Below are 23,668 nucleotides of genomic sequence, written 5' to 3'. Positions count from 1 at the left end.
AAAGAAAAAATAGAGCATTTGCATTTTGGGGATGCCAGAAGGAGAAGAGAGAGAGCAAGAAATTGAAAACTTATTTGAAAAAATAATGATGGAAAACTTCTTTAACATGGTGAAGGAAGTAGACATACAAGTCATGGAAGCACAGACAGTCCCAAACAAGATGAACGCAAAGAGGTCCACATCAAGACACATCATAATTAATATGACAAAGGTTAAATACAAAGAGAATCTTAAAAACAGCAAGAGAAAAGTAGTTAGTTACCTACGAGGGAGCTTCCATAAAACTTCCAGTTGATTTCTCAATAGAAACGTTGCAGGCCAAAAGGCATTGGCAAGAAATATTCAAAGCGATGAAAAGCAGAGGCCTACAACCAAGATTATTCCACCCAGCAAAGCTATCATTTAGAATCAAAGGACAGATAAAGAGCTTCCCAAACAAGAAAAGGCTAAAGGAGTTCAGCACCACCAAACCAGTATTACATGAAATGTTAAAGGGCATTCTTTAAGGAAAAGAAAAAAGGATAAAAAAATATGAGTAATAAAATGCTAATAAATATATATCTACCAAATACTGAATCTAAAAAACAGAATAAATGAACAAACAGAAAAGAAACAGACTCATAGATACAGAGAACATTTTGATGACTGCCAGATGGGAGGAAGTTTGAGAAGGTGAGTGAAAAAGAGGAAGAGATTAAGAATCACAATATGGTTGTTACAGAATAGTCACAGGGACTTCTGGTCAAGATGAAGGTGTAGGTGGACATGCTTCACCTCCTTACACAACCATAAGAAGGATCACAGCTAATCTCAAAACAAAAGCACCCAGAACTGCCAGAAAATTGAACTGTATGGAAGTCTGACAACTAGGGATTTAAAGAAGCCATATTCATCTAGATGGGTAGGAGGGGCGGAGACAGGGAGCAGGGGCTGATAGGATGCAGTGTGTGATGACGAGGCAGTGACAGCGAGGCAGTGACTGGCAGACACACATTCATGTGTGGTGGATAAAAACTGGAACGGTTACTTTGGGAACAAGGGATCCCAGCCCCAGGCCAGACCACATAGCCTAGGGTTCCAGCGCTGGGAAATAAAGCCTCATAACTTTTGGCTGTAAAAATCAGTGGGGGTTGGAGTGGTGGGAGAAACTGTCAATCTCTTGAGAGAGTCCATTTAAAGGGCCCACATGGTTCTAGAATGTATGCAAATGAACCCACTCTAGGAACCACAACCAGGGCAGCAGATAGTGGGGTGCCAGTCACGTGTGGGAAGAGGGTGAAGTGACTAGAAATGGGATGAGTGCTAAGCAAGACTATAGCAGCCTCGCAGCGGCATTGTCCCCTCTTTGCCCCTTCCTCTGCCACATATAGAGCCACAAAGTGGTGAAGCAAGTTGCCCACCCTGGCAAACACTTAAGTTTCCACCCCATACAACTTAACAGGTGCTCTAAGACAGGGAATCAAAACAGCTCTACCTAATACACAGAAACAAACATAGGGAGGCTGCCGAATTGAGGAGACAAAGAAATAGGACCCAAATGAAAGAACAGAACAAAACCCCAGAAAAAGAAGTAAGTGAAATGGAGATAGCCAACCTATTACATGCAGAGCTCAAAACACTCGTGATCAGGATGCTCAGAGAACTCACTGAGCACAGCAAAAACATAAGGGAAGAAATGAAGGTTACACTAAATGAAATAATGAAAAATCCACAGGGGACCAACAGTGAAGATGAGGAAGCCAGGGTTCAAATCAATCATGTGGAATATAAGGAAGAAATAAAAAAAATCAACCAGAATTGAATGCAGAAACAAGAAATTTAAAACAAAACAAAACAAAACAAAACAAAAACCCAAAACAAAAACCAAGGAGAGAATAAGGAGCCTCTGGGACATTTCCAAAAGTGCCAACATCTAAATCATAGGGGAGCCAGAAGAAGAAGAGAAAAAGCAAGAAATTGAAAACTTATTTGAAAAAATAATGAAAGAAAACTTCCCTAATTTGGTAAATGAAATAGACATACAAGTCCAGGAAGCACAGAGAGTCCCAAAGAACTTGGAACCAAAGAAGACTGAACCTAGACACATCATAAGTAGAATGCCAAAGGTAAAAGATAAGAAGAAAATCTTAAAAGCAATAGGAGAAAAGCAGAGAGTTATCTACAAAGGAATTCCCGTAAGACTATCAGCTGATTTCTCAGAAGAAAACTGGCAGGGAAGAAGTATTCAAAGTGATAAAAAGCAAGGACCTACAACCAAGATTACTCTATCCAGCAAAGCTATCATTTAAAACTGAAGGGCAGATAAAATGCTTCCTAGACAATGTAAAGCTCAAGGAATTCATCATCACCAAGCCATTATTATAAGAAATGTTAAAGAGACTTCTCTAAGGAAAAGAAGATCAAAACTATGAACATTAAAATGACAACAAACTAACAACTACCACCAGCTGGACCTAAAAAACAAAAACAAAAACAAATTAAACAAACAGCTAGAAAAGGAAAAGAATCATAGAAATGGAGATCACATGGAGGGTTATCAGTGGGTAGGGGGTAGAGGGAATGGGGGCAAAGGTACAGCGTTTAAGAAGCATAATTGGTAGGTACAAAATAGACAGGGGGATATTAAGAATAGTATAGGAAATGGAGAGGCCAAAGATCTGATGTGCATGACCCATGGACATGAGCTGAGGGGTAGGGATTGCTGGAGGGAAGGGGTGTACTAGGCAAAGGGGAGCAAAGGGGGATAAACTGAGACAGCTGTAATAGCATAATCAACACAATATACTTAAAAAATAGTCACAGGGATGTAAAGTACAGCATAGGGGATAATATTCTAATGATATTATGAATAATAATAGATGATATAATATTCTAATAACTGTATGGCATCAAATGAGTATGAGATTTATCTGGATGGTCACTTAGTAAGTTATATACTGTTCAATCACTGAGAGGTAATCCTGAAACTAATATAATAGTGTATGTTAACTATAATTAAAAAATAAAAAATGATTTAAAATATTTTAAAAAATGAACAAATGTGGAAGGACAACCATCCTCTAGAATTAAAAAAAATTAAATTAAAAACCCCCCAAAACTCTAAATTAGATCTGTCCCCTGCCTCACATGAAACTCTTAAATGGATTTCCACTGCCCTGAAGGTACAACCCCAGCTCCTTAACCTGGTCTGTAAAACCCTGTATGATCTAACCCCTGCTTATCTTTAGAACTTCATCACATGCCTACACCTTTATAGATTCTTACTAACTCTTTTCAAAGTATTCTAATCTAACTGTTCTGCTTATTTTTGCTTTGGAGCCTGGTTGATATAGCAAAAAAATGTACATTGCTATATTAAATAATGCTATGTGTTTCTATGGATATATATATCCATATGGCAGCTAGAAAATATGGATATAATATGGATATATATACACACACACACATGACTTTACATATATATATGTATGGCACCCTATATATATATAAAGTCACATATATATGTAAAGTCATAGGAAAAAAATCTGGGTAAATACCCGCCACACTGTTAATAGGAATTAGTTCTGAAGATGGGGAGTGCTGATCCAAGGGAATTGTAGTTTTATCTGCAGTTACTTAAATTTTAAAATAATTTATTGAGATAATACTTATGTAATGAAAAATTAACCTTCAGAATAAAAAAGCATGAAATGGCAGCATTGGACTAAATTAATGGCTTTCAATCACTTTGGCTGTGACCCCATGTGTAGAAATACAGTTTCCATTGTTACCCAGGGGAGCCAGATATATCTATTTATACAGATAGAAACTGGGACAAAAGTTTCATGAAACAGTATTTACTCTTACCATGAACAATATTTTGTAATCTATTTAATTTTTAAGGTTGTCCTACCTGACCAACTGACTTATTATGACTCACTTTTGGGTTGCAACCCTTATTTTCAGATTCTGGAGTAGATGATCACTAACCTATGATTCTTCATCCTTATAAAATTGCCCCTGGTTTTGAGCTTTTCACTTTCCCTGAACTCCCTTGCTATTTATTGTCTCTTTTGTTCATTTATCACAAAATGATTATTTTAGCACAAATTATCAATTTAGCATCGTTATTTGTGTGTGCTCTATCCACTTGGGTGTCTTCTTTGCCTCCCACTGAAGGGAAAATCATTTTCATATTAGGAACACAATGATCAGAGATTACACAGAATAGTATGTGTGTGAAATGCTCCATGATGTGATGAAAATGGTGTGCACACGTGTGCGTGCGTGTGCTTCTAGTCCCAAGGGCCTAAAAAACACTCAGTGGATACTTGTAGATGCTGCTGACCCATGGATTTGAACTATGTCTATCCTTTGAAATGCTCCCAGGTATTCTTGCCATCAAGGCTCAATTCTACCCCCAACCCCTGTACAAGCTCCTGCGAGGAAGCCATGCAAACTGTCTTGCTACCTATACTTTTATAAATATTCAACCAAAGGCAAATGGCATTTTTCAATTCTGAACAAGGCTTTACTGTGGTAAACAAATACCCCTCCATTCATTCGAGTAGCATTGAAAAACCAAAGGTTAAGAAAGAGAACAAGTAAGGCAGACCAGGGAAATGTTTTGGAAAGAGTTTTCAGGGAACAGAAATCTCTGAGATAAATCAGACATGGGGACAGAAAATATTCGCTCACCAAAGGAATGTAGGAGAATAAAAATAAATTTCAACCCTCTAATACTGGATATTCTCATTGCTGTTTGCCTAATCTGAATATTTATATACATTTGCATGTTGTTTTCCAGTGACTGTAACCCCTGATCACTGTGATTATGAAAACTACAGATTTGGTTCTGTTTTGCTTTTGAGAGAAGGGAAGGAGAGTGTCACTGTTTTTTTCCTATTCGATTACCAGTGTATCCAATTTTGCTGGAAATGTGTAGGTAGTAGATGGGACTGGAAATATTGTCTTTCTTTTTTGTTGAAATTTGCTGTTAAGTTTATGCAATCTCTTGACATGAAAACAAAATGAAATGAAGGCCATTCAATTCCATTATCAAGGCTACAGACTGCAGCCTGGGATGTGGAGTTTAAAAAAATAACACAGGCTGCCAAAAAAAAAAAAAAATCACAGGCTGCCCTTCCCTGCATCTGGGGCTTCCTAGTAGCCTTGTCATCAGCTCCAGTCAGTCTGTTTGTTCTCTTCCTTGGGGAGACTTACAGGAAGCTTCGATCACTAGCTCCAGGCTTGGAACAAGCACTTCTCGTGACAGAGGTGCAGCTCAGTGTCTGAATTGACACCTAGTCGGGTGCTCTGTGATGAAGGTGAGAATGAAGTGGCCGAGAGATTCTGATGTTGAATACTCTGTAATGATTCCCCACTGCTTTCAGCATTAAGTTCAATGGCCTAAACCGAATCTCCAAGGCTCTATCTAATGAGGCTTGTGCCCCCCTCTTCAGCTTCTTCCCACCACTTAGCTCCCAAACTTTTGCCTGCCTCTATCCATTCTCTGCAGTTGAAGTAGTCTTTTTAGGCTATTAAGACCGCCCAAAGAGTTTTTCCATTGCACTCAAAATCAAGTCCAGACTCATTAGTATGTGCTACAAGTCCCCTCATAATCTGGCCCCTGCCTACCTCACTGGTCTCATTTCCTACCATCTGCCCCTTTCACTACATCTCAGCCACAATGCCCTCCTCTCTCTTCCTTGAACACAGCTCTTCCTCATATGGTGGCCTTTGCGACTGCTGTTCCCTGGGCCACTGTCACTATCCCAGGTTTTCCCTCCTTTCCTCCAAATCTTCACTAGCTGCCTGTGCAGCCAGTCTCAATTAATCTTCCCGCTTTTCATTCCATTCTCCAAAGTGATCAGGTTTGTTTGCCTCCCCCTAGAATTTGAGTACAATGAAGGCAGGTGGCATGTCTGTCTTGCTCACCAGTGTATTTCTCATATCCAGACTAGGGAGACTGGCACAAAATTGGTGTTAATAAAAAATCAGTCAATGCATGAGTGAATATAGCCAGTGGTTTTCAACCTTCAGTAAGCATCAGAATCAGTTGGAGCCTTGTCAAAACACAGACTGCTGGTCTGATCCTCAGAGTTCCTGATTTGGCAGGTCTGAGTTGAGGTCCATGAGTCTGTATTTCTTCCAAGTTCTCAAGTGAAGCTGAACTGGCTGGTCTGGATATCACATTGTGAGAAATATTGGTCCCAGCCATAGCCAAGTGCTTGAGTCCTGGGTTTATATATATGAATATTCCCATGCCTTTGCTCCCTGTCTTGCCTTCCTGGAAACTTGTTTCCTTTATTCCTTGGACAAGCCTAAACACCCCTGCTTCAAGACTCAGGATGGGCATCACTTCCTCCAGGAGGCCTTCTCCAATATTAGTGCCCAAGTCTGTGCCTTCCAGCACCAGGTCCAAATGCACTTCTAACCTTATCACACTGCATGTATTACTCCTGCACAAGGTAACTGCATCTTCCTAGGTCACAAGCCTTCCAAGCCTGCCTTAGACATGCCTGTGTTCCAGCTGGAAGCTCAGGAATGGTTCCCTCTAAACTTCACACAGGCATTTGCTACCCCTGAAAATGAATCCAGGTCTGACCTCTGTGCAGCCCTAGACTTTGACCTCATTCTCAAGCCTCCTTTCACTTTTTCCTCTTACCAAAGTCAACCAGTAGCTTCTTTTCCCATCTCCAATGTTTAATTTCTCTAGCCTGTGCTCAGACCTAAATTGTTCCATTTATTTCGTTGGCCGTAATATACAATACTGACCTGTGGAGAGGGTCAGCTCACTTCCTTAAGGCAGAACAATAAATGCTAAAATTGGTTTGAGGAGAAAAAAAGGAAAAGTTTCTTAATGGCTTCTCAAATTCCAATTTTATCTTCCTGAGTGATGCCTTTGAAGTAACCCTCATTTTTCTAAATGATTTTGAGAAACATCAGTAATACTCCCTTGCCTCCTACAGAGTCAATGGGAGTGCAGGAGAGTCGCGAGCTCCTAGAGGCCTGCAGGACGGTCTCAGGTTCAGGATGTCACTGGATCTGAGGCATGCTCACAGTTTGGGGGGAACTCACCTTGCTGTGGTGTTGGAGCTGCACCCAGCCTCCGTAGCCAAATTTCTGCAGGACAAGAAGCACAGTTAGACTGAGAGAGCAAATCAGATAGGACTGCGATAAAGGGGCAAATCCTTTCGAGCATCACCTTCACATTTTCCCTTCATATCCATGTTATCACTTAATATTTATATTTAAACCACTTTACCTTCTTTCCCTAAATGCATTTATTCAGAAGAAAATTCAAGTATATCATAGAAGTGCTAGTTTTACCTTTTTTCCTCCAGCAGGTTGCAGTTTTAAAATGAGGATTTATGTTAAAAAATATTTGTGTTAAAAACAATACCACCTAAGCTATTTCAGGGGCCATAGTACCTAGACAGTAAGGACTGCTCTTTAGGAAATACCATATTAGAACACTGCCCTTCAAACTGTGGGTTGTGATCCATGAAATCAATTTAGTGGACAGTGACCCAGATATTCTAAAAACACAAAATAGTATGTGTAGCAGATGGTGTTGGTATTCTACCCATATTCCTGCTTCTTAACACTTCTGTGCACACCAGCCTCTTGCCACTGAAACAACTTTGGTCGGACCCTTCTAGCAGTTCAGAAGGACCAGGACATCAGTGTCACACCTCTCCTCCGCAGCCACCCACCACCACTGAGGATGTTTGTCTATAAATACACTGAACACACTAGTTCAAAGGTCTGACTGAGGTGAGGCACACACACTGAACTTCCTTTGGCTGCCTTGCTTTCCCTGTCTCACTTCCCCACTGTACTAGTGTTTTCTGAGATCGCGTCAGAAATAAACTATTTGCATTTGAGTCTTTATCTCAGAATCTGTTTTTTTGGAAAAGTGAAGCCTAGGCAGTAAAGGAATAGAAAGGAAAACATTAGAATGCCTCCCATGTATAATTATTCATTTCATAAAACTCTTGTTTCATGGGTTATACTAAGTTGCAACTAAAATATACTTCTCCTTGGTGGTTATGAATAGAAAATTTTGAAAGCCTCTGCCTAAGAATGCAGGTATATGTGACTCATTAACTATAGGTTTTAAAATCTCATTTTGTTTACTCATTCATTCACTCTTCATTCATTCATTCTTCAAACCCTCACAGAGTCCCACTGATGATTGGCCTTACTAGGGCAGAGAAAATAAAAGTGTGAAGAAAAGTTCCAGCCTGTGTGGAGCAGTCTTGAGAGGGCACGGCTGGAATGGACATGTATTTGAAAAGCCGTAATTGCATGTGAGTTGTGCTGTGATTGAATGGTGCACAAATTCTCTGGGAGCCAGGAGGAAGGTTCTAACCTACAGCTTGGGTCAATGGTGTCAGGGAAGGCAAGGTGAAAAGACAGTCTGCGGTCAGATTGGAGAGGAATTTCCAGTGGTCAGCATTTCCATGCTCCAAAGTGGTGGCTCTCAAATTGTGATGTAAAAGGGGAAGGGGTGGCAGCTGGAGACAATGATATGCAGATCTCCTCAGCAGTTCCAGTCATCAATGATAAATTAAGGAAACTGAAGATCAGTAGAACTTCTTATGTGTTATAGTTGGATGAGACCAACTAACAGTGGCTGGTTCTTATGTCATGACAGGGAGGGTGTCTTGAGGAAGTCAAGTCTGGCAGATCCCTCCTAGCTCCGCTCTCCCCTCCAGACTGAGAAGGAAGAGCTGAGTATGGAGGTGTTTATGTATCTCTGTGTCTGTGACTAGGGTCTGTCCCACCAGACTTCTTAGGATTTGGGTCAATTTTATACCAGCTTTCTTCTACCTGAGCATAAGTTTGGTTCTTGAGTCACAGCATCCAATAATCATCTTAACTCTAGATCTACCTGCTTCCCCCCAAGTGACATCAGAAGACCAGGCTTGATAGGCTGGGCATGTAGGGGAAATTGTGGACCAGGGGCCCAAGCTCCTCCTCCCTGAACCCAGTTTCTTCTTTGGCTGTCTCCCCCTGCCTCCGCCCCCCCCCCGTCCCCCGCCCGCCACTCACGCACTCCCATTAGCACTCTCCTCCCCTCATGAATTCAATACCCTTGGGCTTTCCCTCTCGCTTCCTTGGGGTAAAGCTGCCCAGAGATGTAGGCTGGAGGATGAAGTGGCCTCATCAGTTGCACTTCAGAGTAAACTTAAAATCTCAACCTGGAAATTTGCCATTGAAATCTTACTTTAATGTATTTATTGTGAAAGAAAAGGTTTTCTTTTTTTTCTTTCCCTCCTTTTATCTCTTTCATTTTTCCCTCACTCTCTTTCTTACTTTTTCTTAATTCCCTACAAAACTTTAACCACAAATTATCAGGTTAGAAAGTATTCCATCTGGGGAAGGTCAGTGAGCCAGAGGGAGGAAGAACAGAGAGCTCTTGTCACACATGACAAACTACTCAGAAGGTACTTGACCTTGTTGGAGTAACTTCACATCTCAAAGTCACTGTTTCCTTATGTGTAACATGAGGCTACAGCGGTGGCTCTGAGGTTTTATAAGGTTTTCTGGGAATTAACTGAGATAGTTCATAGAAAGCTATTGTCTCCAGACCTGGTTTATAGAGAGGACCTCATCAGTGCTACCATTGATGATGATGGTGACAGGGGGAATGGCGGTGGCGGAGCTGGATATGGTGGTGGCAACAGTGGGGATGGTGATGGTCGTGGTTTTGTAGGGACCGTGGTGGTGGTAGTGGCAATGGTGGAGTTTGTGAGCTGGTAGTGGTGATGGTTGGAGTAGTGAGTTTGGTGGCAGTGGTGATATCAGTGATGGTAACGGTAGTGGCGGCAGGCAGTGATGGGAGCGGGGGTGGCATAGTGGTGACAGCCTATTCTATATTTAGCTGGTAAATATGGCACACCCTAGGGTCAGGCACTAAGGAGTGTCATGAAGTCAGGAGCCCTTTGTCACTCTATTCCTTCCTCCCCTTTCTTGAAAAGCACAAAATTTGAACACTTTGTGCTTCCTCTAGGCCCCTTGCAAAGACCTAACTTGTTTGGGTGAACGTAATTCTGTTTGAAGTCTGGGATCTGTTCAGTCCTCCAGCTCTCATCCTAAGTTGAACCATCCTGAGGTCTGAAATTTATGACCCAGGAAGTACTTTTGGTCAGAACATATGCCAAGAGGCATTTATCGTCTGAAGACGATTTGCTGACAAGGACCAATGTCCTAGAGACATTTATAGGCATGACAAATAAAAAACAAATTAAAAAATTCAAGGGACTTTAGTTCTCTACTCAAGAGGTGTATTTCTGAATTGGATATATATGAATCAGGTTGATGAACTGAATGACATTTTTAATGCCTTGGGAACCTCACACTTTCATATGGTGAATAATAAATTTCCTGGTTAATGAAACCAAATATCTAGTTCCTCACAGAGGTTGTTTAAAAGTCAAGTTATGTCTGGGATTTTGTCTCCTAAAATCTTACAGTGAATGAGTGCAATTAAATTATTGCTAACAAAAGAAGATGTAAATATATTTTTCACTAAAGACCAGAATTTTTTACTCTATTTAAAATTAGAAGAATCTTTGCAAGCCCTACTACTGTGCACATAATAGGTAGTCAGTAGAGTCTTGCTGAAGGAAAAAGTCAAAACCTTATTACCATCATTGCTTTTATGAATAATCTCATATGGATCAACCTGAGACAACTTTCACCATGATTTCTTAGCCACCAATCTCCTATTTGTGACTACAGCGCGTATGGGTCTTCATTCATTAGAAACAATTGCATCAAGTATCCTCTCAATCTGCTTTCTTTTCACCTCACAGATCTTAATTATAACTCTGACTAAAATCATTATTAGCAAGTGAAAATGAAAAGCTTTTTTGAATCCCAGTCCTTTGTAATCATTAGTTAATCATCAAGCCAGGCATGTTGATTCTGCTTTTCTGTTTCTTCATTGCATAAGGAGGTCAAGGTTATTGAGGTGTGTCTGTTAATGTTTAATAGAGAAAGGCAGGTTTGAAAAAACAGGCTTCATCTTCTAACATAGAACTAGTACTGGCTTATTCTTTTCATTCTGTTATTGCAAAGTTTGAAAAAATGGTAAGAAAAAATCAGAGGCTGCTGTTTTGAAACATTTTACCCACTAAGAAACATTTGGAAGACAAAGGAAAATCTGCTGTAATTATTGAACTATATAATCACCAGAAGAATCTGCCATTAACTATTGTCACTTTAACACTCAATTTATTCTGACCAAATAGACTGAGAATGGGGAGAGATGGAGAAGAATCCTAGCACCATTTAATGTATTTTTATTTATCTCTTCCCAATTTGAAAACAGAACTGTTTTCTACTAGTTGTTTTGCCACTGGCTTGCCTGAATGTAAATGAGAACAGATCTGATTGCTTGAACTTCAGGTTGGAAGCTAGGTTCCAATGGCCCTGTGGTGAAGCCCTAGGTGGATCTGGGGTGTTCAGGAGTGGGCCGGTGTCGAGGGAGGCACTGGGGGACAGAAGGGAGCAGGGACATCCTTTTTAGCAGTAATATTCTCCTGGACCTGTCTCAGACAGGTGTTGTGGTGGTGCCGGGGAGGGGCCACCATGGTCCCATATAGCTCTGGGATCCTGGGCTCATTTCTGAGTCTCCAGTACTTTATATGTCCAGCAGGGTTAATAATATAAATCTTATGTATTCTGCAGTTCATGAGATTCCTATGATTATTATTCTTACTATCATCACAATCATCACCATCATCATCATCATCATCATCATCATCATCGTGTATCAGTTATCTGCTTGCAGTGCATGAGACTGTTAGATAGATGCCTGGTTTATACAACATAATTCCCCTCACCTTTGAGGCAATACCTGGAAGATAGGGATCGGAGGTGGAATAAAGAGCTAGCAGAGCGTGTTCTTGCCAAGTCTCCAGGGCACCCATTTGTGGCTATAACCTCTCCATGCTCTGCAAACCTCAGCTACCTATGCAGTTTTAACAATACCTTTAGGGCCCTGCATTAGGTAGGGCACTTAAAAATTACAGGCTCTTGGCAACCAGTTCTCTGCTCAAACTAGTCAGGCTTTGGGGTGGGAGACAAGTAATGGGAGGTGGGGTTGTGGCATAAGATATTAGGTACACAGTTTCCTCTCCTTAGCAGAGAAGACATCTTTTTAGGCTGCTCTGGGCCACCATCACTAAAACTGCAAAGTGGTGTTTGCACTTTAATAAACTCTGACAAGGACAACAGCATTCAGAACAGCAGGTTCCTATGTAGGCACCCAGCCTCCTTTGGGAGGAGTGAGTTTGATAGGGTTAGCTTTTGTGATTGGCTGCATTAGGACAGCCTTTCAAAGGTGATTCAGCATCATTTGTATTTTTCAGTCCACAATGTCTACCACCCATTTTACCTAAAATACCATGAACATAAAAGCACTTAAGATTACCAACTATGAGAAGAAAATATTCTCAGCTACTTGCACAATGAATCACTACTTAATTAGAGTTTAGGTTAATTTATTTTTCTTCACTTAGAATAAAAAGATGAAACATTATCAGTAGTATGCAAGTTCTAGAGAAGGCTTGAGATGGGGTAAAACCTGATATTAAACTTGAACAAACTCAAGCCAATTGTAAATTTTGTTAATGTCTCCTATCTTCTAATAGTTTTATTCAAAGGTATAGTTATTCATTCAAAAGTTCTTAATGACAAGAGGAAATTGCTATCCTTTGAGAAACACAGAGAAGACTCTTTAGAGATACTCATTGTGGAAAAGCTACATGTCATTTCCTCCAGGGTTTTTTGATGTTCCTTCTCTCTGGTTCATAACAAGGATTTATAGCTTAGAGAATATCAAAAAGGAAAAGTTTCAGACAGTGTACTAAAATAGACTACAAAAAATTCCACAAGTTGTCTCTTGGTGCTTCTAAACCTTATTTTAAATATTTGGGAAAGGAGATATGTTTTAGAAGTCCTGGAAAACTATTGCATTCCATTTTTTAATAGTCTCTTACTTGAAACTGTAACTATAAGTTCTATAGTTGGCATGTATCTTCCTAGCAGCTGAATATGTGATTTAAGTGGAAGTAAAATTGCCTGACTTAAATTGTCCAGAAATTTTAAAGAATGCTTTAATAAAAGGATTTTGAGAAAGCACTTATTTCTTTGATCAGTTATTTCTAAATTAATATGACAGTTATTTTTAAAAACTAGGAAATCAGAGCTACCAAATAATTTTAAAGCACTGCTACATCGGAAAAACATAACATCTAATTTCTCAAAGAAGAGATATGTCTATGACAGAGGCCTTGAGAAACCCTGAAGAAGTTCTAAAAATAATTCAGCAAATTAATCACCATTACCTTTTTTAGATCTGGCCATTCTTTTGGTAGAATATGGCTATGGATGTCAATTTTCATCTCCACAGGATCAGAGGAGAAGTGTATAAAGAAAGAAGTTTTGATATCAAGAGATCTCCTTGAAAACCATGGAGATAATTGATTTACTTTGCCCCTTTGTGGCTGTGTTTAGGCACTAGTCAGAAGCCTCTTCAGCCAAGTCTAGGTCCATTGGAGCTGCCTTGTTAAAGTTCAAAGTTCTGTTTGTCAATTTAGCTTTGGGTAAATAATTCTTTCATAATCAGGATGTGGAGCACAAAATTTTTTTAAAAAGACTATACTAAACCTTATGAGGCCAAATGTGTTACACGCTGCTTTTGAGTACAGCAGGTCCAAAATTGACTAATATTTCAATTCTTATCAAGATACACATAGCAAAAAAATCAAGTAGTACCTGGTTAAAAACCAAACAGTACAGAAAGTTTTTAAAGAAAAATAATAGTTCCCTGATTCACCACTTCTTATGCTTGGTTTCATTCCCCAGAAGCAACCAATTTTAATGCTTTTGCCTTTGGTTCAGTGAGCTGCCTACATGTCTTTAAACAATGTTTAGCATTGTGCATGAAAATTTGGGACTTCCGGCCAAGATAGAGGCATTGGTAGATACACTTTGCTTCCTCACACAACCAAAAAAGGACAACAACAAATTTAAAAACAAAAAACAACCTTCCCTGGCTGGTGCGGCTCAGTAGATTGAGCACTGGCCTGCAAACAAGAGGGTTGCCAGTTCAGTTCCCAGTCAGGGCACATGCCTGGGTTGCAGGCCAGGTTTCCAGTTGGAGAGTGTGAGAGAGGCAACCACACATTGATGTTTCTCTACCTCCCTTTTCCACTCCTTCCTCTGAAAAGAAATAAAATAAAATCTTAAAAAAATAACCAACCAGAACTGCCAGAAAAATCAAACTGTATGGAAGTCTGGCAACCAAGGAGTTAAAGAAGAAATATTCATCCGGACTGATAGGAGGGGTGGAGGTGGGCAGCAAGGGTGGAGTCTTGCAGCAAGGCAGCCACTAGAGGACCAGGTGGGCGAGGCAGTGGCTGGCAGACTGGGTAGTCCCACATTTGTGTGTGGATAAACAGGAAGGAACAACAGGAGAGCGAGATAGACCGCACAACCCAGGGTTCAAACACGGGAAAAGAAAGCCTCAAAACTTCTGGCTGTAAAACCTGTGTGGGGTGCAGTGACGGGAGAAATTCCGAGCCTCACTGGAGAGTTCGTTGGAGAGATTCACAGGGTCCTAGGATGTACACAAACCCATCAACCTGGGAATCAGCACCAGAAGGGCCCAATTTGCTTGTGGGTAGCAGGGGAAGTGACTGAAAGCCAGTTGAGAGCCAAGAAAGTGGCATTGTTCCCTCTTGCACCCCTCCCCCAGAGACGGTGCCAAAATACAGCCAAGTGGGTTGCCTAGTCCTGGTGAATACCTAAGGTTCTCCCCCATACAATGTAACAGATGTGCTGAGACAAAGAAATATGGCTTAAATGAAAGAGCAGATCAAAACTCCCAAAAAAGAACTAAGCGTCCAAGAGAACCTGCCAAATGCAGAGTTCAAACCCTGGTAATTAGGGTGCTCACAAAAATGGTTCAGCATGGTCAAAAAATAGAGGAAAAACTGAAGGCTATGCAGAGTGAAATAAAGAAAAATATTCAACGGTGAAGGGCAGGAACCAGGACTCAAATCGATGATTTGGAGCACAAGGAAGAAATAAACATTCAGCCAGAACAGAATGAAGAAAGAAGAATTCAAAACAATGAGGAGAGGCTTAGGAACCTCAGGGACAGCTTTAGGCGTTTCAATGTCCAAATCATAAGGGAGCCAGAAGGAGAAGAAGAAGAGCAAGAAATTGAAAACTCATTTGAACAAACAAGGAGAGAACTCCCCCAGTCTGGCAAAGGAAATACCCTTCCAAGAAGTCCAGGGAGCTCAGAGAGTCCCCCAAAAGCTGGACCCAAGGAAGCATACCCCCAGCCACATCATAGTTACATTACCCAAGATTAAAGATAAGGAGAGAATCTTAAAAGCAGCAAGAGAAAAGGAGACAGTTACTCACAAAGGAGTTCCCACAAGACTATTAGCTGATTACTCAAAAGAAACCTTACAGAAAAAAGGGCCTGGAAAGAAGTATTGAAAATTTGAGAGGCAAGGACCTAACTGACAGCTTTACTCTACCCAGCAAAGCTATCGTTTAGAATGGAAGGGCAGACAAAGGGCTTTGCAGGTAAAGTCAAGTTAAGGTAGTTCATCATCACCAAACCCTTATTATACGAAATGTTAGAGGGACCTATCTAAGGAAAAGAAGATCAAAACTAGAAACAGTAAAATGACAACAAACTCACAACCCTCAGCAACTAAACCTAAAAGACAAAAGCAGAAACAAAGTAAGCAAACAACGAGAACAGGAACAGAATAACAGAAATGGAAATCACATGGAGGGTTATCAGCAGGGATGGGGCGGGGATGCGGGAAAAGGTACAGGGAATGAGAAGCTACACAGTTGTCAGGGGAGGTTAGGAACAGTATAGGAAATGGAGAAGCCAAAGAATTTATATGTATGGCCCATGGACATGAATGGACATGAACTAAGGCGGTGGATCCAGATGGGAGGAGGAGTGCGGGGCTGAGGGGCATATAGTAGAGGAAAATACTGTAATAGCACAAGCAATAGAATATACTTTTAAAAAAACAAAGAAAGAAAACTACAGGGCAATGTTGCTGATGAACACAGACGCTAAACTACTCAACAAAATATTGGCAAACCACATCCAGCAGTACATTAAAAAGGTCCTACACCGTGATCAAGTGAGATTCATCACAGGGATGGAAAGATGGTACATTACTTGCAAATCAATAAATACAACACACATACAAAAGGAAAGACAAACATCACATTATCATATTGATAGATAAACAAAAAGCATTTGGTCAATGGGTACAGCACCCATGTGTTGTAAAAACATGCAGCGAAGTGGGAGTAGGGAGGGCATACCTCAACATAATGAAGCCCATGTAGGAGAAACCTACAGCCAGCATCATACCCAACGGGCAAAAACTGAAAGCCTTCCCACTAAGGTCGGGAACAAGACGAGGTTGTCCGCTTTGACCACTTCTATTCGACACACTAGTGGAAGTTCTAGCCATGGCAATCAGACAGGAAAGAGAAATAAAAGGCATCCAAATTGGAAAGGAGGAAGTGAAGCTGTCACTGTTTGCAGACATGATAGTGTACCTCGAAAACCCTATAGATTCCACCAAAAAACTACTCAACATAATATGAATTTGGCAAAACAGCAGGATACAAAGACAACACTCAGAAATCAAAGGCATTTTTGTACACCAACAATCAACTCTCAGAACCAGACACCAGGGGGGAAAAAATCCCATGTGCTATAGCAAGAAAAAAAATAAAGTACCTAAGAATAAATCTCAACAAGGAGGTAAAAAAACCTGGACTCAGAAAACGATAGCACACTGAAGAAGGAAATTGAGGAAGACACAAATAAATGGAAGCATATACCATGCTCATGGATTCAAAGAATTAACATCATCAAAGTGTCCGTACTACCCAAAGCAATTTATAGAGTCAATGCAATCCCTATTAAAAAAACCAATGACATATTACACAGATACAGAACAAACATTTCAAAAATGTATATGGAATCATCCATGACCCCGAATAGCCTCAGCAATTCTGAGAAAGAAGAACAAAGTAGGAAGGATCACAATGCCTGTATCAAGCTATATTACAAGGACACCGTAATCAGAGCAGTTGGGTACTGGCATAAGAATGGACACATAGATCAATGGAACAGAATAGAGAGCCCAGAAAGAAACCTATGTTTCTATGGTCAATTAATATTCGACAAAGGGGGCAGAAGAATACAATGGAGGAAAAATAGCCTGTTCACCAAATGATGTTGGGAGAGCTGGACAGCTACATGCCAAAAAAAATTACACTCGACCACCAACTTCCACCATACACAAAAATAAACTCAAGATGAATAAAGGACTTAACATAAGTCATGACACCATAAAAGTCCTAGTGGAGAACATAGGCAGGAAAGTCTCAGGTATTCCACACAGCACTATTTTCACCAGAAGAATAAACAAAGAATATTTGTGTATTCTTTCCTTTCTGTCCCTTGCTCTAGGGACAAATGGGACTACATCAAATTAAAAAGCTTCTGTACGGCTAAAGAAAACACCAGCAAAATGAAAAGGGAACCAACCATATGAGAAAATATATTGGCCAATGATACCTTGGAAAAGGGTTTGATCTCCCACACATAGACAGAACTCACACAACTCCATGCCTGGAAGACAAACAATTGAATAAAAAAATGGGCAAAGAACCTGAACAGACACTTCTCTGAGGAGGACATACACAGGGCCCAGAGACATATGAAAAGACGCTCATCATCACTAGTCAGCAGAGGAATGCAAGTTAAAACCACAATGAGATACCACTTCACACCGGTCAGAATGGCCGTTACAAACAATTCAACAAACAACAGGTGCTGGTGAGGTGGTGGAGATACGGCAATCCCAGTACCCTTTTGGTGGGAAAGCAGACTGGTGCAGCCACTGTGGAAAACAGTATGGAATCTCCTCAGAAAAACAAAGAACGGTGTTGCCTTTTGACCCAACAATTCCACTGCTGGGATTATACCCTAGGAATCCTGAAACACCAAAAGAACCTAGGCAGCCCAATGTTGGTAACAGCGTTATTTACATTAGCCAAGGGCTGGAAACAGCCCGAGTGCCCACCAGCAAATGGGTGGGTCAACGAACTGTGCTACATTTACACAATGGAATGCTACACAGCAGAAATAAAGGAGGAACTCCTGCCCTTCATGACAGCATGGAGGGAACTGGGGAGCATTATGCTAAGTGAAATGAGCTAGGCAGTGAAAGAGAAATAGCGTATGATCTCACCTGCAAGTGGAACCTAATCAACACAACAGATAAACGAGCAAAATGGAACCAGACACATGCAGAGAAAGAATTAACTGGCAGTGACCGGGGCCGGGGAGAGGGGAATAATGGGGGAAAGAAGGGGAAGGGTCAAGTCAAGGAACCTGCATAAGGACCCATGGACAGAGGAAACAGTGGGGAGAGGGAGAGGGTCGAAGTGGGAGGTAGGAGGTGGGTAGGGCTGGGGAGAGTAATGGGGGGGAAATGGGGACAACTATAGTTGAACAACAGTTTTCAAAAGTTTAAAAGAACAAAAGCCATAAAAAACAGACCTTCCAAACAGGTAAGTCGGAAAGGGAACTGGTAGATAAAGAGAGAATGTTTTAGCTAGAAAACTTTAAAGACAATATATTTTTACTGGTGCAACACATAATGTAAAGATTTAAATGAGGAATTTGATCAGGAAAATGGAGATTCTATTTGATTGTAAGTTCAAACTTTGTAAGAATTGCTTGGTGTACTTGAATTTGTAACAGTAGACGAGATAAACTTTAAGATGGTATCAAATTTTTCCTTATACAATTTGATTACCATTCAGACTGAGTCATTTATTTAAGAGCCCTATCTGGGGACTCTGATAGTTGACCTCAAAATTTTACATGGAAGAAAAGTTCTGAACTCATGTAAAATAAAATCCATGACATATTTGATGGGGGATTAATATCCAGAACACTGAGAGAACTCCAAAACATCAAAAACAAACAAACAAACAAACAAAAAACCCCAAACCAAGATAAATAAACAGTCCAATTGAAAAACGAGCAAAGGACGTGAATGGACATTTCTCCAAAGAGATACAAGTGGACAATAAGCACGTGGAAAGGTGTTCAACATCATAATCATTAGAGAGATGCCATCAAAACTACAGTGAGATTCCACTTCACACCCAGTAAGATGACTTATTATTATTACCATTTCTTAAAGCACATATTGGCGAGGATGTGGAGAAATTGGAAAGCTTATGCTCCTCCGATGGGAAAGCGAAATGGTGTAGTCACTAATAGAGACAGCATGGGAGCGCCTCAAAGAATTGAAAGTAGAAGTACCATATGATCCAGTAATTCGACCCCTCGAAATGGAAGGAATGGAAAGGAGATAGACAACAAATCTTCACAATGGCGCACAGGTGGGAATGAGAGAGTATCCATCTACAGGTGAATGGATCACAGACATGAATTTCTACATATGCACAATAAAATATCATCCAGCCAGAAAGGGAAGGAACTGATGCATGCTATGATATGGATCGATCTTAAAAACATTGTGCTACATGGAATAAGCCAGTAAGAATAAGATAGACGCTGTAAGATTGATTACACTTCCATGAGATGCCTAGAGCAGTCAGAGACAGAAAGCCGAATGCTGGTTGCCAGGAGCTGGCACCGGGGTGGGGCCTTGATGCTTAATGGGTACAGAGTTTCCGTGTTGCAAGAGGAAGAGCGTCCAGGGGACGGACGGTAGTGACTGGGGAATAGCAGTGAGGACATATTCAATGTCATGAAACTGTACGCCTGGTCAAAACGGTAAGTTCTACAACGATTTTGAAAATAAACACAATCCACGGTAATGAGAGTGACGGTTATAAGGCACTGTCCAAACTGGGACACTCTGGGAGCGGGGGACAAATGTGATGGTCCCGGGTAGCCCAGGTGCCCCCCAAATATTCTGCTCCTACCTCAGAGAAAAATATCCCCCTGCCTCTGTAGACAATTTCATCTGGCAAATGCTCGGCACAGCAAGTAGGGAAGAAATCCCACAGTTAACAGTGCCGAGAAAGAAGGATTTCTGTTCCAAAGCCTCAAACTATTAAAATGTGGCTAGGAGACTTTTGAAATAAAATTTTGGATACAGTTCTTTGATCAGGGCTGCCCGCACGTGCACAAAGGACACACCTTTACCTCCCTCCCCCCCCCCCCGCCATGGGGATGCCATCCCTCCTGGAAGGTAGGTCCCCCCACAATGGCCCCTCATCTCCTCTGCCTTCCCTGACCCACCAGGTGGAGGCCGTCTACTTCCATCCTCTGGTGGTCCTTTACCTGGCAAGAGGCCAACATGAGAGGAAACCTTGATCACTGAAGAAATGCTACTGATGTCTGCCTGGCAGCCAACTCTGAAAAAGAACTGTAGCTAAAATCGTACACCAGCCATGAGGAAAGTTTCCTGGGACCTCCCCAAGTGAACTCCGTGCTCGGTGCCTTGGTTTTTGAGGAGTTTGTCGGGGGCTCGAAGCTGAGGGATGGTGCGAGAACCTGATTGGCTTCTTGGCCATCCCAGGAACTGGCGTCTCTCTGAGAGCCTTTCACATATGGGGACTGGTCAGTCTCACCCCCGCCAGGTCTCAGGCTCTGACACTAGGCCCCCCGGCCCCAAGGTCTGCCCTCTGTGGTGCTAAGACCCGAGACAACGGGTGCTTGGCTGAAAATTTTCCCTGGTGGGGCTGCTCCGCGCAGGGTGATTCCCCCGTGGATGGGGTTTCCTCAGGAGGCCTCGGTGCCCAGGTCTGGGCCAGGTCACCCTCACCGCACACCTAGCGCAGCTTTCAAAGGTCCTCAAGGTCACCTGACTTGAGTATTTCACACCCCTCCCCCAAGTTAACATCGCCTCTGTTTTTCTGTACCCCCACAGTACATTGTGAGGGGGCTACATGCTCGCAAACTCGGTCACTTGGACTTTTCTTGTTTTCTCGTTTGTTTGTTTTGCAAACACTCAGCCCACCTCCTGCTGAGTGTACAGCAGGAGTCCTCTCCTACACGTGTGAATCGCAGGATCGCCAGCTTAGCTGTAAAGGCAGCGCAGGCAGCACAGGCGCATCCGACTGACAGGAGAGTGGAGGTTCAGGTGGCCTCATGAGACCAAAGGGCACCATTAGAGCAGGTGATGGGACATCTCGGGCTTTGGCCCAAAAGGGTGTACTTTGCCCCCTTCCGACACACCAGGATGGTTATAATAGAAAACACAGAAAATATTCCACAGCTACTGGTCTTCAGCTGCTCTGCTGGTGGCAGCTGTGGCATTCCTCTGAGGGAAAGCAATTGCTACACAGTTAAACACCTCTGCGCTGGCAAAACAGACAGTGGCCATGTGCGTGAGAAAACACAAGAAACAACAACACAGAAAATAAGGATGGAGAATATCGCGGGCTGACTGGCGGTCTGGCTGGAGGATAAGTGGCGAGTCATCACGATTTAGGATGCCTCCTCTCAGCTGCCCCGTAGAGGATTGGCAGGGCGACCCCTGAGTCCAAACGGAGCTGGATCACCTTGGCCAAAAACATGTTGCCCTAGGCTTCCTTTTGTGTCCCTGGTCTCCTGAGTTTATTGATGCATTTTAAAACATGTGTGAACAAATTAAATGCACCTTTAACAAAGTTTTAAATTGGTTTCCTTGAATAAGATGGCCCTGATTTCCCCTTGGGCCTCATGAGTTAACATTACATAAAAATATAGCACGTGACAATTAGCAACTCCCTGTTTTGGGGAATCTGGGTCAAAATGGAAGCCATTGAGCAAAGTCTTGCCTTGGCTCATTCAGAAGAAACAATCACGTGGCAAAGGCCCTTTCTAGGGGAACGTGAATGCTAATCCCTCAATATCTAGACTGTGTAGCGCAGATGGTGTTGGATCTCCACACAGAAGAGAGAAGGCACACCAAGCAGAGCAAGGGGTTTGTATGCTCGAAAGCTCGGTTAGTCGCTCTCATGCTCATGGTCAGGCAGGTCCTGTCAAAGCTCAAGCCGGGGACTCTGAGCCACCACTTGAGGAGGTGAAGCTGTCAGGATGGGCTTCTGGCGGAATCAATGTCTCTACAAAAGAACACTTAACAGCGTTTATTCATTATAATAAACATTAAGAACAACCATCAAAATTATCTTTCTCTAACCAGGTTACCAAAGAGTGATTGAGCTAGGGTGGCATAGAGAGCCCTCTGCCTGCGTTTCTGTGAAAGGGTTTCAACAGATATTTTCTCTCACTTGGAGGAAAGGCGAGAGCGGGGGCAGACTGGAGCCCCTGCCAGGAGTCCGGGGTGAGGAGGAGAGTCAGGGAAGATTGCCCGCACTCTTGAGGCCGCAGTCTAGCAGCTCTGGGAAAAGCGAACCTGTCTGGGACCCCCAGCAGCAGGGCTCCGAGGGGCCTCCGGGCGCTGGGCCCTGAACCCTGGCACCCTCGCCCGCCCTCCTGGCGCTGGGGCAGCCTGGAGCTCCCCGTGGCATCTCACGACCTTGCGTCCTTTTCACGTCCCTCAGGAAATGGCAGCAATTCCTTCTGGGTGGGGAGATAGGAAGCCTCCAAGTCCGATCCCGTGTTCAGCGGAACGTGGACTCCGGCGGCATGTCTCCCGGGTCTCGGGTCTCTTTTAAAGCAACAGCTCTCAGTGATGACACAAGGGCCTGGTCTCCCTTGAGAGCTCCTAAAACGTCGCCCGCGAGTAGCACTTGGGAAGCAAAGTTGGCTAGGACATGGCTCCCCGCCTCCCCACTTGCAGGCCGGGTGCATCTCTTGAGAGGGCAAGTGTGCAAGACACAGAGCGAGGGGACCGGCCTAGCAGGAACCCTCCCCGCAAGCTTCTTGCCCAGGTTTCGCCGCTGCCCTGAAGCCCTGGGGCCTGGGCTGAGCCTCCGAGAACCCAGTCTGTCCTTTGCCCTGGGCTGGGGGCGGAAGACCTCTTGGGGACAAGGCTCCTAGACCTCTTGGGGACAAGGGGTCCAAGGAGCTGGGCCATTGGTTTCTTGTGTAGACGTTTCACGGCTCTGTCTTTGGTCAGGCCTGTCTGAGAGGCTGGGCGGGGAGACAAGGCAGGGGTCTCAGAGGGAGCCCCAGAAGATTCCCAGAAAAAGTTTCCAAACCCAAAAGGGTGGGTGCGGCCCAGGGAGGTGTTCACAGAAGCCGTCCACCTCCGCGGTCCTCCAGGACCGGCCGCATCCTGCAGGCTGCCTGGCGCCCCCGGGCGGTAGGAGCCGGGCCCTGGCACGGCAGGCTCCGTGGGCACTCATCGCGCAGTCTCCTTCCTCACTCAGCTGGACACGCCAGGGCTTCTCGCCCCCGCCCCCGAAGCAGGTGGGTCTCTGGCAGTAACACAGGCCCGAGTGCGTCCATGTGCCCCATCAAGAGCGGGCAGGGACGGCGGGTGCAGAGCCGTGTGTGGTCGAAGGGGACCCAGGCGACCCGTATCTGATTTGGAGACCGGCCGCGTGTGTGCTGAGAGAGAGATCGGACTGGAGGAGTCTGGGGGCCAGAAGTCAGGCGCAGGAGTGTGAGCGAGAGCTGGGCGCGGCGGGCAGGGCGGGTCGCTCCTGGGGCTTTGGGCCTGTGCCTGGA

The 23,668-nt window shown here is 43.1% G+C and overlaps 1 protein-coding gene and 1 non-coding gene across 2 annotated transcripts in view; one reads left to right on the top strand and one right to left on the bottom strand.

The window, feature by feature from the left end:
• ACMSD (aminocarboxymuconate semialdehyde decarboxylase) overlaps nt 1-13,520 on the bottom strand; it is a 51,667-nt gene extending 38,147 nt beyond the window's left edge. Inside the window, exons 1-2 of the mRNA XM_054582078.1 lie at nt 13,344-13,520; nt 7,060-7,104 (exon numbers count right to left, since the gene is read on the bottom strand). Of these exons, the coding sequence (XP_054438053.1) occupies nt 7,060-7,104; nt 13,344-13,400 (102 nt within the window). The 5' untranslated portion in view covers nt 13,401-13,520. The remainder of the gene's footprint in view (nt 1-7,059; nt 7,105-13,343) is intronic.
• A 7,798-nt stretch (nt 13,521-21,318) lies between these two features.
• On the top strand, nt 21,319-21,452 carry LOC129077599 (small nucleolar RNA SNORA41). Its single transcript, XR_008529876.1, has one exon. It is a non-coding gene; the product is annotated as a small nucleolar RNA SNORA41 (small nucleolar RNA).
• The last annotated feature ends 2,216 nt before the right edge of the window (nt 21,453-23,668 follow it).

This window comes from Pteronotus mesoamericanus, unplaced genomic scaffold (genome assembly GCF_021234165.1).
Source record: "Pteronotus mesoamericanus isolate MK-2021 breed Mesoamerican mustached bat unplaced genomic scaffold, CSHL_Meso_final contig_1173, whole genome shotgun sequence".
NCBI lineage: Eukaryota > Metazoa > Chordata > Mammalia > Chiroptera > Mormoopidae > Pteronotus > Pteronotus mesoamericanus.
Note: the sequence above shows the minus strand (reverse complement) of the source record. Positions and strands in the feature narration are given on the sequence as shown.